The sequence below is a fragment of the Osmerus eperlanus genome, chromosome 17 (assembly GCF_963692335.1).
Source record: "Osmerus eperlanus chromosome 17, fOsmEpe2.1, whole genome shotgun sequence".
NCBI classification, from domain to species: domain Eukaryota; kingdom Metazoa; phylum Chordata; class Actinopteri; order Osmeriformes; family Osmeridae; genus Osmerus; species Osmerus eperlanus.
In genome coordinates, this window is record NC_085034.1 from 882,108 (window position 1) to 899,521 (window position 17,414).

Below are 17,414 nucleotides of genomic sequence, written 5' to 3' on the forward strand. Positions count from 1 at the left end.
AAGCCATGACAGGCTGATACATACTTTGCTGCTAAAATACAGCAGTTAGGTTTTTCTCCCAATAAATAAACCAGTCTCTCTCTATTTGTTACATTTTCAAATTCCTTGTATATGCTGGTAATTTTGGGGAAGTATTTGGTTCGAATGTCTGTATAGTGGTCACATTCTGTTAGGAAGTGGAGCTCTGTCTCCACTTCTCCCTGTGAGCAGACAGAGCACTCTCTCTCTCTCTCTCTCATGCTCTCTCTCTCCCTCTCATGCTCTCTCTCTCCTCCCTCTCCCTCTCTCTCTTTCATTCACCCCATAAATCAACTCCCACAGTCTTTCTCTTCCATCCCTCTCTCTCTCTCTATCTCTCTCTCTCTGTTGCCACCCAGCTGTTGCCCTTGGTGACCGTGTGTCGCCCACCTAATGGTCTGTGAGCTCAGGGTGCACCTTAACGACCTGCTGATACACACACACACACCACAAACACACACATCCACAATGCTTTACACTCACATGCACACACCTATACCACATTTGTTTGTTTGTGATTGTAAGTGGTGTGTGTGTGGGTTTGTGAGTGGTGTGTGTATGTGTGTGTGTGATTGTGAGTGGTATATGTGTATGTGTGGGTTTGTGTGTTAGTCTTTCAAATGTGCTTCGTCTATTTACATTAGATTAGGAAAGTTCTGGATCAACTTCAACAAATCACCAAAGCAACACGCCAGTAACGATAACATCTTGTTTTTTTTCACCCTCCCACACTCTCTTTTATTACCTGTTTTTCTCCTCCCCTGCTCTACCTCTTTCTCTCTCTCTCCTCCCCTGCTCTACCTCTTTCTCTCTCTCTTCTCCCCTGCTCTACCTCTTTCTCTCTCTCTTCTCCCCTGCTCTACCTCTTTCTCTCTCTCTTCTCCCCTGCTCTACCTCTTTCTCTCTCTCTTCTCCCCTGCTCTACCTCTTTCTCTCTCTCTTCTCCCCTCTCTCCTTCCTTAATCTTCTTTAACCCCTCAATTGCTGCCTCCCTTACCCATTCCCTTCCTCCTCTCTTCTTTCTTTTTATCTCACTCCCCTCCATCTCTCCCTCCTATTTTCCCTCCCTCCCTCTCTCCCTCCTTAGGAACAATTCACAGCGATGAGAGACCTGTACATGAAGAACGGTCAGGGCTTCGCTCTGGTCTACTCCATCACGGCTCAGTCCACCTTCAACGACCTGCAGGACCTCCGAGAGCAGATCCTCAGAGTCAAGGACACAGACGACGTGAGTCTCACACACACACACACACACATATACACACACACATACAGGGGCCACACAAGAACACACACAAACGCGCTTAAACAAACACAGACTCACTCAGTAGCACACCCAATCAAATCCACACAGTACACACACACACTCTAAAAGGTCTCTCTCCTCTACTCTGCTCTCTCTCCCTCTCCTCTCTCCTACTAACAGACCTGTGGAGGTCTAGTTCTCCAGTGAGGGTCAGGCAACGTAAAACATGTTATGTACTTAATGCCCTGAACGCTGGCCAACTCAGGAAATTGTCTTGTGTGTGTGTGAGAAAAGGAAGAGGGAGTGTGCTGTGTTGTGACCTGATCTATTTCTGTTCTTGTCAGTTGTAGAGTAGAGCTTATATCCTCCTACTGTGAATCTTTATCTCTCTTTTTAATCTCTCTAACTCTTTTAATCTCTCTCTCCTTATCTGTTTCTCTCTTTCTGTATCTGAGTCTCTCTATCAAACACCTGGTTTATGTAATACAGTATGTACCAGAATGTGGAGGAGAGAACAGGAAGTTAAATATAGACACTCTCACACATGTACAGAGACACTTCACCCACAGAAATGTGTGAATAAAGATCTTATAATTGGAACAATTCTGACCTTTTATTATCTCTCTCCATCTCTCTCCTATTCTCTCTGTAACCCACTCTCTCCTATTCTCTCTCTCTCACTCTCTCCTATTCTCTCTCTCTCACTCTCTCCTATTCTCTCCATCTTTTGCCCTTTCCCCCCCACCCCCCAGGTGCCGATGATCCTCGTGGGGAACAAGTGTGACTTGGAGGAGGAGCGCGTGGTGGGGAAGGAGCAGGGACAGAACCTGGCCCGCCAGTGGAACAGCTGTGCCTTCCTGGAGTCCTCCGCCAAGTCCAAGATCAACGTGAACGAGGTGTGTGGGGCACCGTGTCTCTCTCTCCCTCTCTCTCCCCCCCCCCTCTCTCTCCCCCCCCCCCCTCTCTCTCTCTACTTAAGTAGATTTTTCAATTTGTTTGTGGCGTGTTTTGTGTGAAAAGTTTCACAAAAAAAGTTTTTTAAATATATATTTAAAAGTAATACAAAAAAAAACTTTCCAAAGGTTGAAAATATATATTTTAGGTTTTCGAAAGGATGAATTTATTTTTTATTTGTATTTATTTTTTCAACCTTTCAAAACGTTTTTTTTTTTTACATCTCGTATTTTCCGGCACTTCAGACTGCTTGGTGGTGCTGAGACAGTCTTTCCTGAATGCACAGTCATGTTCCTTCTAGAAGCCTCCAGCAGCCTCCTGGGTGCTGGGACAGCTGGCACTGGTGGAACACTGCTGACAGGAAGCAGTGCTCAGCACTTCCTGTGTGTCTCGTGCAGTAGCAGCAGTCCTCTTTGGATGGTTTAGGACCTGTGATGCTGCTCTTTATTTGATTGGCCCAAAGGGAAAAAATATTGATCTTTTCTGTAGAGCTGAGAGAACTGTCTCAAAGCGTGTGTGTGTGTGTCTTTGTGTGTAAAACTAGGAAGTGTAGACTTTCCTGATATCTTCATTCTCCACTGTGTGTATCTAATGTCTCTAACTCTCTCTCTCCCTCCTCTCCCTCCCTTCTCTCTCAGATCTTCTATGACCTGGTCAGGCAAATCAACAGGAAAACTCCAGTACCTGGGAAACCACGCAAAAAGACCAACTGTCAGCTGCTCTAATCTTCAGCTCCCCTCCCCCTGGAGCCAGGTGAGGGGGGGGTGGGGGTGAGGGAGGGGGGTGAGGGAGGGGGGGGTGAGGGGGGGGGGGGGGTGAGGGGAGGGGGGGGGGGGGGGGATGGGAAGAAGAAAAGGAAAACATGAGTCCAGAGTTGCTTAACTTTTTCTCTCCTTCTCTCTCTCCTCTCCCTCTCCTCCTCTCTCCCCTCTTCCCTCTCCCTCTCCCCTGTGCCAGGTCTGATAGCTGCTGTCTCTCAGTAGTGCCAGCATTCCAACGTTACTAAAACATCTAACATCGAATGGACCTTCCTGTCTGGTGATGCCCCTTTAACAACCGACAACCAACCGACAACCAACCAACCAATCAACAAACAACTGAAAACCAACCGACAACCAACCGATGACCAACAGAAAACGACAAACAACCAAAAATCAACCAAGGAAACAAACAAACAACAGCTCACAAACTCAACTGTGCAACAGTTCCTCAACACAACCTTGATCACTCCCCTGCGTGGCGACACAGATTTTTATGTATAAATATAGAAATATATATAAACTATATATATATATTCTAACTGTATGCAACAGAAACAGAATAAATAAAGAAATAACACACATTAGGTTTGAGAACCGAAGCTACACCCCCCCCTCCCTCCCCGTTAATCGCTGATGGTAAACGGTTGCCCTGGCAACCGACGGTTGTTGTGATTAGCAGACTGTGCACGTTGCCATGGTGAGTACTAGCTGGAGAAGTTCTCCCAGAGCGCATGACAAAGTCCCTCTTCTGCCCACGTAACCTCTCCTGCTCACTTCAACTTTATTTTCCTATTAAAAAATATAAATATATATATATTATTTCTGTCGTTCTTACTTTCAGTCTTTCTTTCTTTTTTTGGGGGGGGTTGTTATAGAGACGAGATGTGGCTCTCTGGAGACGCTTTACTGCGACTGATGTTGAGTTTAAATTCAGGACAAGCCTGTGGATACAGTGATGTTATGTAAAAAAATATAAAAAACCTATAATGTTTTTGTTTTGGTTACTATCATGTTATTTAGCCTATGATGTTGCCTTTGATTATGTGTTGATTTATAATTTTTTGTCTTTATGGAGAATACAACTGAAACATCAAATCATTGTGTCTGTTTGTCAAACCTGGTTCTGGTCTGGTGCTGTTCTGGTCCGGGTCCTGTTCTGGTCCTGGTTCTGGTCTGGTCCAGGTCTGTGTGTATGTTCTGTAGCGTTTGTACTGTGGAGTCTTCAGGGGTTCTGAACAGAGGTGGGGGGTGGGGGGGAACCAAAAGATTTCAATTGGCTAGTCTGCCTCCGAGGGGAGGGGTCAGACCGACCTGACCTCTTTTATAAAATAAAAAAAACTTAATTCAAGTCTGCTATTGGTGGGTTGGTCTGACTGGCGTTCAAACTGGCCAATTCCCTCTCACAGAACCTCTGACACACAACAGGAAGTATAGATTTTTAACAAGAGTTTTTAAAATACAAGAAACAAAACAAAAAAAACGGAACAAACCACTTGTGATGTCATCATTCTCCACACTTCGGTTGCTGTCGATTCTCACTGTACCCCCCTTCCCCCCCTCTCTCTCCTCTCCCCCCCCCCCCCCCCCCCCCACTCCATGCCTGGTGAAGCATCTGTTGTATTCTCGACTGCGGGGATTGAAACCCAGCTTGGATGCTGTCAGTAAAGAGCCTTGCCTGTTAGTGACTGTTTCACATGTGTAAACTTGCTTCCCATTGGCCCACTCCCTGTGGGCGTGTCTGTCGTGAATATTGTGGGAAGGGGGGAGGGGGAAGGGTGATGAAAGGAGAAAAACATAAACCCAGAAAAATGCAGCAACTAATGAAACAGAGTTGTAGGGACAGGGAAGGATGTTGCTTGTAAGAGGATGATGTTGCTGTGCGCGCTTTGATAACCACCCACCCAGTGTATGTGTGTGTGTTTGTCTCCGTCGGTGTGTGTGTGTGTGCATGTGTGTGCTTGTTAGTGTGTTTTCCCGCCCAGAGCCACAGTATTGGAAATGCAACATTATCTGCTTGTAGGGGGAGGGAAAGGGGTAAGGTAATGAGGGGGGTGGCCAAATGTAAACTAAAAGCCTTAATTGAAGTGGTGCAGTTTTGTACAACCAAGCCTCTGGAGTTCCAATAAACAGGATTGCCATGCGAGGGGTCGCCATGACGACAGTCCACCACAGTGAAGTTGTGTCTGTCTTTATTCCAGATCCTCCACTTCTTGTCATCCAAGCACCTCCTCTTCCTGTCACCCAAGCCCCTCCCCTTCCTGTCACCCAAGCCCCTCCCCTTCTTTTCATGATCCTGGTTTCATCCTTATTTCCACCCAGGACAGAAGAGTGACGTTACAGGCACACACACAAATACACACACACACAGTCACACACACACACACACACAGTCACACACACACAGCAGCATAGCGTAGGTATGGGCTTCCCCTCAGCACAGACCCAGACAGCAGCTTCAGTACCTCTGACATGCAAAGACTCTGATCGTCAGGGAGCATGGGTTTACTCCTCAGTCAAACCTCCCTTCTTCTCTCCTCTCTCCTTCTTCTCTCCTCCTTCTCTCCTTCTTCTCTCCTTCTTCTCTCCTCCTCCTTTTCTCCCTCCTCCTTCTCCCCCTCCTCCTTCTCTCCCTCCTCCTCTCCCTCCATCTCTAGCTCTCGTATCTCTCCATCCTTCTCTTATATCTCTCTTTTCAACTGTCTGTTCCTTGAGTCAGTCTGCTGGGCCTTATGTTCAACTCTGCCCCCTGGTGGTGATCTAGTTCACTACACGCTGCCTGTTGGAGAGGCTACAGAATTATATTAAATTTGAAAGGCTAATATTTTTTTCAGGGCTCACACACACACGCACACACACAGAGATACCTCCCACAGTTAACTCACCATAGATCTGCCAACCTAGCTATTCTGGGCCTGCAGGAAAAACCGAGGATGAATACAGGACTCCCTGTCTCTAAACTAGCAAAGCAGAAAAGAGAGCACCACATCTCTCTGTGGTCTGTCTCTTTACCCAAATAACAGAAAAAAATAGCCTGTGTGTTTTTATGACGCGTATAACAATGGTTATCAAGACAATAAAGATTAAATTGCACTGATCTAACACTGTTGACGTCTATCTAGCGTTGGCAAAACCTAGTGTCTAGGTCATGTTTCTGGACGAGCCAATTTTGTGTTGCACGAGATACAGCAGCCCAAACTAATCAAGATCATTATCTTTACAGTTTGAAAACAGTCAGCATTGCGAATGTTGTTCATTACTTTATTTGACTTTAACTGATTAACTGTACTGTCCTGCTTGGTTTGAAGTAATGTTGCGCGTTTGAAGGTTTAGGTACCTTTTTATGAAAGCTTCTGAGATCGATTGCTTTTCCTTCTGTAGCGGGAACCAAAACGGAGCCTGTAAACCGCGAGACAGAAAACTAGCACCGCTAGCTAGCGTTCCAGCTTCTAAGCACTGGCTTTTATATCCCGAACTTGGCAATGGATTGGTAAATAGTTTTTAACCTGTTCAAATTAAACCATAATAATGATCAGGTATACTGTAATAACATGCTATCTACGTCAATTAAGACTGCTTAACTTGTTGTCAGGTGTTTGGCATGTGTGATGAACTAGCTACACTACAGTAGCTAGCTAGACTAGTAGCTCAATTCGGACAGACTTCAGACACTACGCCTCCGCTAGCTCAAATTCTTTGAGCATCTAAGTAGTCAGATAGTGCTTACTAACTAACACAATGTGCACTGTTGGATAATGGCGTATTAAACGTTGCAACAAGCTGCTAGTATGATCACTACGGTCCATACCATCACCTAGGTAGAGGAATCCAGCCACTTGTATCGCGAGCTAATGTTAACTGATTAGCTAGCTAACTCGGTACTGTCATTCCCTATAGGGGCCAGGATGAGCTGATGTCCCCCGTGGTCCATGAGACCGAGGTAACCCGCGCGGCCCGGCGGAGAAGTTCCAAGAAGGTTTTCTGTATCCTTGATTTGTGTTCTTACGGTGTGTAAGTATGTGAGATGGGTGTAGCTCAGTGTACAGTCAGATTACCCTCCTTAACCGACGTTACCGCAGTTCCCTCCCCGCGCGATGGAAGCCCCGTCGCCACCGCTACACCTGCACGCGCTCTGCTGAGACAAACACCGGGCTCGCTCCTTAAACACACACGTAAGACTTGTCTTTCTTTCTGTTGATCTGTTTCACTCTCTATGTCTCTGTTCCTCCACCTCTATCCGTCTGCCTCTCTCTGTCTTCCTCACCTTCTTTCCCTGTCTCCATCCTGTCTCTCTGAGGCAGGGCTGAGGCAGGGCTGAGGCAGGGCTGAGGCAGGGCTGAGGCAGGGCTGAGGCAGGGCTGAGGCAGGGCTGAGGCAGGGCTGAGGCAGGGCTGAGGCAGACCTAATGTGAGGCATCTCTTCCAGTCACTCCCAGGAGTTCTGTGAGGAACCCTGATGTGTCGGCCATCCTGAGGACTGGGGGGAGGAGCCCTCGCTTCATACACACCCCCAGACCCACCCTGGGCAGCATGAGCATGGTGAGCGTGTGTGTGTGTGTGTGTGTGTGTGTGTGTGTGTGTGTGTGTGTGTGTGTGTGTGTGTGAGAGAGAGTATAATGTATAACATAGAGACTGAAAATGTGTGCTCCCTATAGAACCTGGATGACAGTGAGTGGAGCGCCAGTCTCTATCCATCGCCTCGGTCTGGTCTGGGAGACTCCAGCTTCACCGAGGACCTGAACAGCAGCTCAGTCATGATGAAGGAGGAGGACCCAGGAGAGGCTGGTAGGAACACACACACACGTACACACACACACACTCTACCACTCGGCAGTCTAACAGCTGTTCTCTCACAGCCTCCCTGAGCCTGTTCCCAGAGTTCCTGGCGGCGTACCTCAAACACTCGTCCAGCGCCGTGTTCGACCTGCTGGAGGAGTACGAAGCGCTCTGCCAGGACAAGGTGAGGGAGGGGGGAGGGAGGGAGGGAGGGAGGGAGAGAGGAAGGGGGGGTGAGGAGAGGGGGGAGGAGGGAGAGGGGGGGAGGGAGTGAGGGGGTGAGGAGGGGGATGGGGGGAGGATGGGGGGAGGATGGGGGAGTGTTGGTATTACCTGCTGTGTTGTTTGGTCCTGATGCTGTGTGTGTGTGTGTGTCAGGTGGGCGTGTTGGAGAGGCTGGTGATGGGCCAAAGGAGCTCCTCTAAGGCGGCTGGTCTGAAGTGGCTCCTGCAGCAGGAGATGGTGACCTGGAGACTCCTCACCTCCCTCTACAGGTCAGGAGGACTCACTGCTCTGGGCTGCAGGAGGGTGGGGGGAGGGGGAGGGGGAGGGGGATGTACAGGACCCTGGGCTGACTCAGCCTTGTTTGTCTACAGGGACCGCGTCCAGTCGGCGCTGGAAGATGACATCATGATGGATGTGGCTGTGAGTAGATCCTGCTCTGGGGACTGTGTGTGTGTGTGTGTGTGTGTCGGACACTAACCCCTCCCTCCCTCAGACCCCCAGTGAGAGTGAGAAGGCAGTGATGGAGCAGCTCTTCCAGAGAGACTCTGTGGTCCGCCAGAGCCAGGTCAGACACCCCTCACCCACATGGTTCAGTCCAGATAACCCTCCCCCTCACCCACCCACATGGTTCAGTCCAGAACCCACCCACCCACCCACATGGTTGAGTCCAGATAACCCCCCCCTCACCCACCCACATGGTTCAGTCCAGAAACCCCCCCCCCCCCCCCTCACCCACCCACATGGTTCAGTCCAGATAACCACCCCCCCCTCACCCATCCACATGGTTCAGTCCGTTCTAGCCCAGTACAGCACACGCAGAACTAACATCATTTCAGGTTTAGGTGGGTGAACCAATCACAACTCATGATGATGTTACTGTCCCTGTCCCCCCTGTCTAGCTGGTTGTTGATTGGCTAGAGAGCATTGCCAAGGATGACATAGGAGACTTCTCTGACAACATTGAGTACTACGCCAAGTCTGTCTACTGGTGAGCTCACTCACACAGAAACACACTCACACAGAAACACATAGTAAACATGGAAACAGGTCATGTTAGCCCTTACCTTCAAAACCTTTTGTACATTTAGCAAATGTAACTAAGTTTTGAATTTGGAAAATGAGTGGTATTCAAACAGGACCCCAGGTTTCCATGACTACTCAGCAAATGGGGATGGGTGGTGGTCATTATGGGATGTATTGAGGTGATATGGGACGGAGGGTGGTGATATGATGGTCTGTTCTGTCTCCTTGGTGACATGACAGGGAGAACACCCTGCATGCTCTGAAGCAGAGGAGAACCTCCAGCGCCGGCTTTAACATCCCCCTGGTCACCGAGCTGGTGACACACACACACACACACACTCTAACTGTCTCACACACACACACTAACTGTCTCACACACACACTCTAACTGTCTCACACACACACTCTAACTGTCTCACACACACACACTAACTGTCTCACACACACACTCTAACTGTCTCACACACACACACACACACTCTAACTGTCTCACACACACACTCTAACTGTCTCACACACACACTCTAACTGTCTCACACACACACTCTAACTGTCTCACACACACACTCTAACTGTCTCACACACACACTCTAACTGTCTCACACACACACACACACACTCTAACTGTCTCACACACACACACACACACACACTCTAACTGTCTCACACACACACACACACACACACACTCTAACTGTCTCACACACACACACACACACAAACTCTCTCTCATACATCTGTGTGTGTGTGTGTGTGTGTGTGTGTGTGTGTGTGTGTGTGTGTGTGTGTGTGTGTGTGTGTGTGTGTGTGTAGGACCCAGACGCCCCCATCAGGCAGAAGCGCCCGCTGGCAGACCTGGACAGGGAGGACGATGCCAGGCTGCTCAAGTACCTGTTCACCCTCATCAGAGCAGGCATGACGGACGAGGTGGGCTCTGCTGCCCCCGCGGGCCTGGAGGAACTACCACCGCTACAACCACAACCACCGCTACAACCACAACCATACACAACACAGGATCCACCTCACCAACCCTTAACTCGCGTGTGTGTGTATGTGGTGTGTGTGTATGTGTGTGTGTGTGTGTGTGTGTGTGTGTGTGGGTGTGTGTGTGTGTGTGCGCAGGCCCAGAGGCTGTGTAAGCGTTGTGGTCAGGCGTGGAGAGCGGCTACTCTGGAGGGCTGGAAGCTGTACCACGACCCCAACATCACCTCCGGTCAGTCAGCCCTCTCTACCTGTCTGTCTCTCTGCCTGTCTGTCTCCATACCTGTCTGTCTCTCTGCCTGTCTGTCTCTCTGCCTGTCTGTCTCCATACCTGTCTGTCTCTCTGCCTGTCTGTCTCTCTGCCTGTCTGTCTCCATACCTGTCTGTCTCTCTGCCTGTCTGTCTCTCTGCCTGTCTGTCTCTCTGCCTGTCTGTCTCCATACCTGTCTGTCTCCCTGCCTGTCTCTCCCTCACTGTGTGTGTCTCCAGGCGGTACAGAGCTGCAGCCAGTAGAGGGGAATCCTCAGAGGTGTGTGTGGAAGGTCTGCTGCTGGAGGATGGCAGAGGAGGTAACGCACTCTCACACACACACACACACACACACACACACACACACACTGAAGTACCATTCTGACAGTGATCTCTCTTCTCTCTCCTCCCCTTTCAGGAACATTTTAACAGATACGAGAGAGCCATCTACGCTGTCCTGAGTGGCAACCTCAAACGGGTATGACCATCTGTGTGTGTGTGTGTGTGTGTGTGTAGGTGGTCAGTGTGTGTGTGTAGGTGGTCAGTGTGTGTGTGTGTGTGTAGGTGGTCAGTGTGTGTGTGTAAGTGGTGTGTGTGTGTGTGTGTGTGTGTGTGTGTGTGTGTGTGTGTGTGTGTGTGTAGGTGGTCAGTGTGTGTGTGTGTGTGTGTGTGTGTGTAGGTGGTCAGTGTGTGTCCTCTAACCTCCCTCCCTCCCCCCCAGCTGCTCCCGGTGTGTGAGTCGTGGGAGGACTGTGTGTGGGCGCACCTGCGTGTGCTGGTGGACACCCTGGTGGAGCAGGAGGTGCGGTCCTCAGGCATGGCTCACGACGAGCTGGACACACTCCCCAGAGACTACCTGGAGGCCAAGTATGATCCCCAGCCTAGAGTAGACACCCTGCCCAGGAACACTGCCCCTGGCCTGGCCTACAGCTGTTTGACTCCCTACCCCCCTCTCTCTCCCTCAGCTGGACTCTAGAGAAGGTGTTTGAGGAACTGAAGGCCACCGAATCCAAGGTGTGTGTCGGCATTTACCTGTCAACCATGGGGCACGCACACAGTAACACACACACACACAGTAACACACACACATAGTAACACACACACACACAGTAACACACACACACAGTAACACACACAGTGAGAAAGGCTCTGCTGTGCTTCCAGAGGGTGGAGCAGGAGACCAGAGAGCACTACCACGTCATCCAGAAGTTCATCATCCTGGGAGACTTGGACGGTGAGCCTGACCTCTGACCCCTAGTTTGACCTTTCACCTCTGGTCTGCAAGAGTCTGCAACCCTGCGTCATCCTCACTGACAGTCGAGTGTGTGTGTGTGTGTGTGTGCGTGTGTTTTAGGCCTTCTGGAGGAGTTCAGTGATTGGCTGAGTGGGCCCATGCCCCTCCCCTCTCACCTGCTGCGCTTCATGACACACCTGGTGCTGTTCTACCGTAGCATGGGGACCCACCTGAAGGTACACACACACACACACACACACACACACACTCACACTCTCTCACACACACACCTGTGCCCCCAGGAGGAGGTGTGTGTGGATGTGCTGAAGGCGTTCGTCAGCCTGCTGGGCCGGGAGAAGCAGGGGGAGCTGCTGCCGTTCTACTGCAGCCACCTGCCCGCCCCCCAGGCCACCGCCTCCTACGCCCTGCACCTGGAGGGCGTGGCTGACACCTCACAGAGGCGACGCTGCCTGGAGCTGGCTCGCCAGGCTGGTACGACACACACACACACACACACCTGAGTGTAAATATGTATGTTTGGACTCTCACCTTTCTGAGGGACATTGTTGTCGTTGTCAGGTCTGGAGGTTGCCGCGGTGACGAAGCTGGTGGTGGAGAATGTCAGAGAGAGAGACGATCAGGAGTTTGTTCATCACGACCTCAGCCCCGCCCTGGATACAGGCACCTCCCCGGTACACACCCTCACACACACACACACATACACACACCCTCAAACACACACACACACACACACCCTCCCTCCTGTCTAACCCCCCTCCCCTCTCTTAGGAGGACCAGAGGAAGATCGATGTGATTGATTGGCTGGTGTTTGACCCCGCCCAGAGGGCGGAGGCATTGAAGCAGAGCAACGCCATCATGAGGAAGTTCCTGGGTGGGCGTGGCTTCTTAAAGGGACAGTCCCTGGAATTCTATCATAATAAAAATTATGTATTTAGTTGTTGTATAAGGGACAATTTGTGTAATACATGTTACATACACTCAAATAGAGTTTGTGTAATGTCCATTCACTTATCCATCCCTCCCTTCCCACCTCCCTCCCTCTCTCCCCTCCCTCTCTCTCTCCTTCTCTCCCCTCCCTCTCTCCCTCCCTCCTGTATTCATCTTCTGTGTCTCTCTCCCTCCCTCTCTCTCTCAGCCTCTAAGAAGCACGAAGCAGCCAAGCAGGTGTTCTCCAAGGTTCCAGAAGACTCCATGAGGGAGATCTACCGGCAGTGGGAGGAGCAAGTCTCGGCCACGCCCCTTCCTGCTGAGGATGAGAATGCTATTCGTGAGCACCTGTGCATCCGGGCCTACCTGGTGAGAGGCCACACCCCCACACACTTCTCCTATTGGCTAGTCAGCCTGACTGCTGACAGGTGTGAAGGAGAGATGTGGTCAGGGTTGGCACAGTGTAATGTTAACTGCTGTGTGTGTGTGTGTGTGTGTTACAGGAGGCCCACGAGGCGTTTAACGAGTGGTTCCGGCAGGTGAGCTGCCCCCCCCAGCTGCCCTCTCTGCCGCCCCAGGCCACGTTCACCCAGAAGGTGGCTCACGAGATGAGGGAGAAGGACTACCAGGTCTCCTCACACACACACACTCTCACACATGCACACACACACAAGTCTGCTCTCTATTCCTGTCTTTGGCTCCTTCTCTAACGTGTGTGTGTGTACAGATGGAGTATGACACCTGGAGTGGTCGTCTGGACTCTCTGACGGAGGATGTGAAGGAGAGGATCTACAACGTGCTACTGTTTGTAGACGGAGGCTGGATGGTCGATGTGAGAGAGGTGTGTGTGTGTTAGACAGTCAAAACTCTTGTACAACATCAGCTGTACAGCTGTACATCTTGTCTAACCTGATGTGTGTGTGTGTGTGTGTGTGTGTGTGTGTGTGCAGGACTGTGAGGAGGACCCGGAGCGTGTCCACCAGATGGCGCTGCTGCGTCGTCTGTGTCTGCCTCTCGTGACTTTCCTGCTGCTCAGCGTGCTGCAGAAGACCCAGCGCCTGCAGGAGAACCTCCGCCTCGCCGACATCATCGCCTCCGACCAGCACCGCCTCTACCAGGTCTGACTCACTTCCTCTCTCCTCCTTCTTTCTTCTCTCCCCCTTTCTCTGTCTCTCGGTCTCTCGGTCTCTCTGTCCCTCATCCTGTGCCTCTCCCCCCCCCCTCAGGTGTTCTCTAAGGAGGAGTTGAGGAAGTTCTTACAGAAGATGCGTGAGTCGTCTCTGCTCCTATTGGACAAGGGCTTGGACCCCCTGGGATACGAGGTCCAGGCTTGAAGACTCACACACACCGGGGGGTTCTGTGGTTACTTTCTTTTGTTGACATGTTTTTGTATCCCCAACCCAAAAACAATCAGGTGAATAAAAAAAATGTCCTTCTTTTGTATGAAATAAAATAGGTTTTCAAAATGTGTTTGTGTGAAGAAAACATTTCCAACGTTTCTCTCAGAGCTGCTAGAGGGAAAACAAATGTTTTGATTCCGTGATTCTACCTTATCTGTCCACGCGGTGGCGCTGTCGGACAGAGCCGCGGCTGACTGATGTTTCAAACGCAGAGTAAGGCGCATCGTGACGTCACTCCAGTATACATCCATCTATGTTAAACACGCGCCTCAAAGTATGAACGCACCACCGTACACTGACACCGGAGCCGCTATAGAAAGAGACCTTGTACCGGCGCGATAAAGGTTCGTCCTAAAGGGATGCAAGCAAAGTCACGCTGCGTCTGTGGCCAGAGACCACCGGAACTTTTCCTGTTGCGTGGCAAAGGGTAGACATTTTTTTTTTAAACTTCAATTGACAGTAGCGCTAGCTAGCCTGCTAACGTTAGCCACTTGAGAAGACGTTTGATTTGTAAGGCTCGTAGATGAGCACCATGGCCACCCGGCTTTCAGACCTTTTTGGCAACAGCCGCATCGTGACAGGGCTGCTGGCTAACTTGCTGTCATCTATATGCATCGTCTTCATCAACAAATGGATCTATGTTCACTACGGCTTCCCCAACATCACTCTGACGCTGATACACTTCTTAATGACATGGCTCGGCTTATATGTGTGTCAGAAAATGGACATTTTCTCCCCAAAGAGTCTTCCACCCACCAAGATCATCTGGTTGGCTCTAAGTTTCTGCGGTTTCGTCGCCTTCACTAACCTGTCACTCCAGAACAATACCATAGGGACATACCAGTTGGCTAAAGCCATGACAACGCCGGTCATTATTGTCATACAGACACTGTACTATAGGAAAACCTTCTCCACCAAGATCAAGTTAACGGTGGTAAGTATGAATTATTTCTTTTGTCAGGTGTGTTATTCCCGTTAAACAATGTAGGCGCTTGCACTACAATAAGAACATTCTCTTTCTCTCACACACGCTACAGAATATGACAACAAAAGTGACACGTGATTGACAGTTGACACAAATCGTTTATATACACGTGCTCAGCAACACAGGCGGGATTGTAATCAGTTTAGTTGTAAACAATCCTTCCTGTATTCTCTCTCATGTCTCTGTTAACGGTTATTGTCCGTTCGCTGCTCAGGTTCCAATCACGTTAGGCGTGATTCTCAACTCGTACTACGATGTCCGGTTCAACCTCCTCGGCATGGTGTTCGCCACGCTGGGCGTGTTTGTAACGTCTCTCTACCAGGTGGTGAGTGTTCCTCGCGGACCGTGAATCAGCTAACGTGTCTTATCATTACCTGAGGGGGAAAAAAACTAGGATTGAACTCTTGTAAACCTAATGCACTTCTCTCTCTCTCTCCCTCTCCCTCTCACCTTCTATTTATCTTTTTCCCTTTTCCCTTTCCCCTCCTTTCCAACTCTTTCACCTCCCTCCCCCTCCCTCCCTCCCTCCTTCCCCTCTCTAGTGGGTGGGGTCTAAGCAGCAGGAGCTTCAGGTGAACTCCATGCAGCTGTTGTACTACCAGGCCCCCATGTCGTCAGGCTTCCTGCTGCTGCTGGTGCCCTGCTTGGAGCCCCTCTCTGGGGAGCACGGCATCTTCGGCCCCTGGTCCCTCCCGGCCCTGGTGAGACACACACTCTCACACACACACACACACACACACACACTCTCACACACACACACACACACACACAGGCACACACACACACACACACACACACACAGGCACGCTAGGGGGACAAAGAAGAATTGCCTTCCTCTTGCTGCTTTTACCTCTCCCAGTTCCCAAGTTCACCCACACCTCTTGTTCTCTGTGTGTGTGTGTGTGTGTGTGTGTGCCTGTGTGTGTGTGTGTGTGTGTGTGTGTGTGTGTGTGCCTGTGTGTGTGTGTGTGTGTGTGTGCCTGTGCCTGTGTGTGTGTGTGTGTGTGTGTGTGTGTGTGTGTGTGTGTGTGTGTGTGTGTGTGTGTGTGTGTGTGTGTGTGTGTGTGTGTGTGTGTGTGTGTGCCTGTGTGTGTGTGTGTGTGTGTGTGCCTGTGTGTGTGTGTGTGTGTGTGTGTGTGTGTGTGCCTGTGTGTGTGTGTGTGTGTGTGTGTGTGTGTGTGTTTGCAGTTCATGGTGCTTCTGTCTGGTTCCGTGGCCTTCTTGGTGAACCTGTCCATCTACTGGATCATCGGTAACACATCTGCAGTCACGTATCCTTAACCCCTGACCTCTGACCTATGGGGACCTCTGGGGTCCTAGGTCAACCATTTATGACCTCTGGGTTGTTACTTTCCCTCAGTTGAACTGGTAAAGGGAGTGACAGACTTGAGGTGTGCTTGATTAGGCTCACAATGTCCAGTGAAGCTGATGGAAGAATGTTTAGCTCTATCCTCAGACAGATAAATCAAATGCACCTCAAGTACGTCCAGTGTGTGGAAAAAGTATATTCATGATTCCATTGGCTGCTGGACCTCCTTGTTTTCAGTGATTGGTTCCTTTAACTCTGGTCTGCCTAGATACAACATGTTTGGCCATTTCAAGTTCTGCATCACGCTACTGGGGGGGTACGTGTTGTTCCAGGTAGGGTTATCTCCATGGCAACGTACAGAGGGGGGGATTTGATTGGAAGTCAAATGCTTTAGCCGTTCAAGCGTAATAATTGTATTGCTGCTGTTGTTCCAGGACCCCCTGTCCCTGCATCAGGGTCTGGGCATCGGCTGCACCCTGACAGGCATCCTGGCATACACACACTTCAAACTGGCCGAGCAGGAGGAGGGCAAGAGCCGGCTGGCACAGCGGCCATAGGCTGGCCGGACTGCCAATCATCCAGGACGGGCCCTCTCAATGGTGGCTTGACGTGGCCTGTGTTGTCCTATGCCTCTCCTGATTGGAGGGAGGGAGGGGGGTGGCAGGATGGAATGTTGGTGTTGACTGAGGAGGGAAGGGAGGAGGGGGGGGGAAATAGAGGGACAAATTGAAATATTATGGGATGGAATGCGAAAGACCCAAGCCTCTTGTGTTACCGTAGACAGGAATTCTGGGTGAATTAATCTCTCTGGGTGATGCTGCAGAATGTTGTTATAGGATGGATGAGTGAGTTTATTCAGGAAAGAAAGCCTTGCTGCTCCACAGGCCTAGTTTTATAACATGACGGTACCAACATTTCAACAATAATTGCCAGAAACATATTTTTTTCGCAGGTACGATGAACGAGAGGACCAACTCTCAACAATGTCCAAATGCTGAAAATAGTCTTTTTAATTATTATTCTTTTTTTTTTGCATTATTAAATTGTTTTTACATAATCTGTACCGCTTAATAAATTGTATTTTATTGAAGGTTTGTTTTGAGGCTCTCTTTCAGAAAGTAGAAGGGGTGTGTGTTCCCACCAGTCTAACCAGCCTCTATGTGACCAGATGTTATTCAGGATCAGTCTGCTTGGTTGGCTGCTCTCCTGGGGCGTTTATAGTTAACAGAGATATTCATTCATTCGAACTCAGAGCCTTTGACAGACAAGGTGTGTGTGTGTGCGTGCGTGTGTGGTGGCCTGGAACTGG

The 17,414-nt window shown here is 50.0% G+C and overlaps 3 protein-coding genes across 5 annotated transcripts in view; all 3 read left to right on the top strand.

Moving 5' to 3' along the window:
* The window catches only part of LOC134037420 (ras-related protein Rap-1b-like), a 17,982-nt gene extending 14,666 nt beyond the window's left edge, over nt 1–3,316 (top strand). The window contains exons 3-6 of the mRNA XM_062482681.1: nt 1,106–1,246; nt 2,017–2,160; nt 2,857–2,971; nt 3,176–3,316. Of these exons, the coding sequence (XP_062338665.1) occupies nt 1,106–1,246; nt 2,017–2,160; nt 2,857–2,943 (372 nt within the window). The 3' untranslated portion in view covers nt 2,944–2,971; nt 3,176–3,316. The remainder of the gene's footprint in view (nt 1–1,105; nt 1,247–2,016; nt 2,161–2,856; nt 2,972–3,175) is intronic.
* Nucleotides 3,317–6,265: 2,949 nt separating this feature from the next.
* nup107 (nucleoporin 107) lies at nt 6,266–15,565 on the top strand. 2 transcript variants are annotated; one of them, XM_062482705.1, is made up of 28 exons: nt 6,266–6,466; nt 6,874–6,959; nt 7,056–7,148; nt 7,402–7,514; nt 7,631–7,760; nt 7,832–7,935; nt 8,130–8,245; nt 8,348–8,396; nt 8,470–8,541; nt 8,876–8,964; nt 9,240–9,315; nt 9,813–9,926; nt 10,122–10,212; nt 10,470–10,549; nt 10,648–10,707; nt 10,951–11,096; nt 11,195–11,243; nt 11,394–11,463; nt 11,584–11,699; nt 11,766–11,955; nt 12,043–12,155; nt 12,253–12,355; nt 12,620–12,780; nt 12,915–13,040; nt 13,139–13,252; nt 13,362–13,529; nt 13,638–13,748; nt 15,517–15,565. In XM_062482705.1, exons 1-27 carry the CDS (start codon nt 6,459–6,461, stop codon nt 13,743–13,745), a joined length of 2,745 nt encoding a protein of 914 aa, XP_062338689.1. In that variant the 5' UTR covers nt 6,266–6,458; the 3' UTR covers nt 13,746–13,748; nt 15,517–15,565. The 2 variants fall into 2 exon arrangements, with proteins under 2 accessions (XP_062338689.1, XP_062338687.1); XM_062482703.1 differs by lacking the exon at nt 15,517–15,565 and having other exon boundaries at nt 13,638–13,855.
* slc35e3 (solute carrier family 35 member E3) lies at nt 14,036–17,195 on the top strand. Of its 2 annotated transcripts, none has more exons than XM_062482708.1 (6): nt 14,036–14,745; nt 15,011–15,121; nt 15,339–15,497; nt 15,985–16,067; nt 16,374–16,421; nt 16,540–17,195. In XM_062482708.1, exons 1-6 carry the CDS (start codon nt 14,335–14,337, stop codon nt 16,583–16,585), a joined length of 858 nt encoding a protein of 285 aa, XP_062338692.1. In that variant the 5' UTR covers nt 14,036–14,334; the 3' UTR covers nt 16,586–17,195. The 2 variants fall into 2 exon arrangements, with proteins under 2 accessions (XP_062338692.1, XP_062338691.1); XM_062482707.1 differs by having other exon boundaries at nt 14,038–14,745; nt 16,374–16,437.
* Nucleotides 17,196–17,414: the final 219 nt, after the last annotated feature.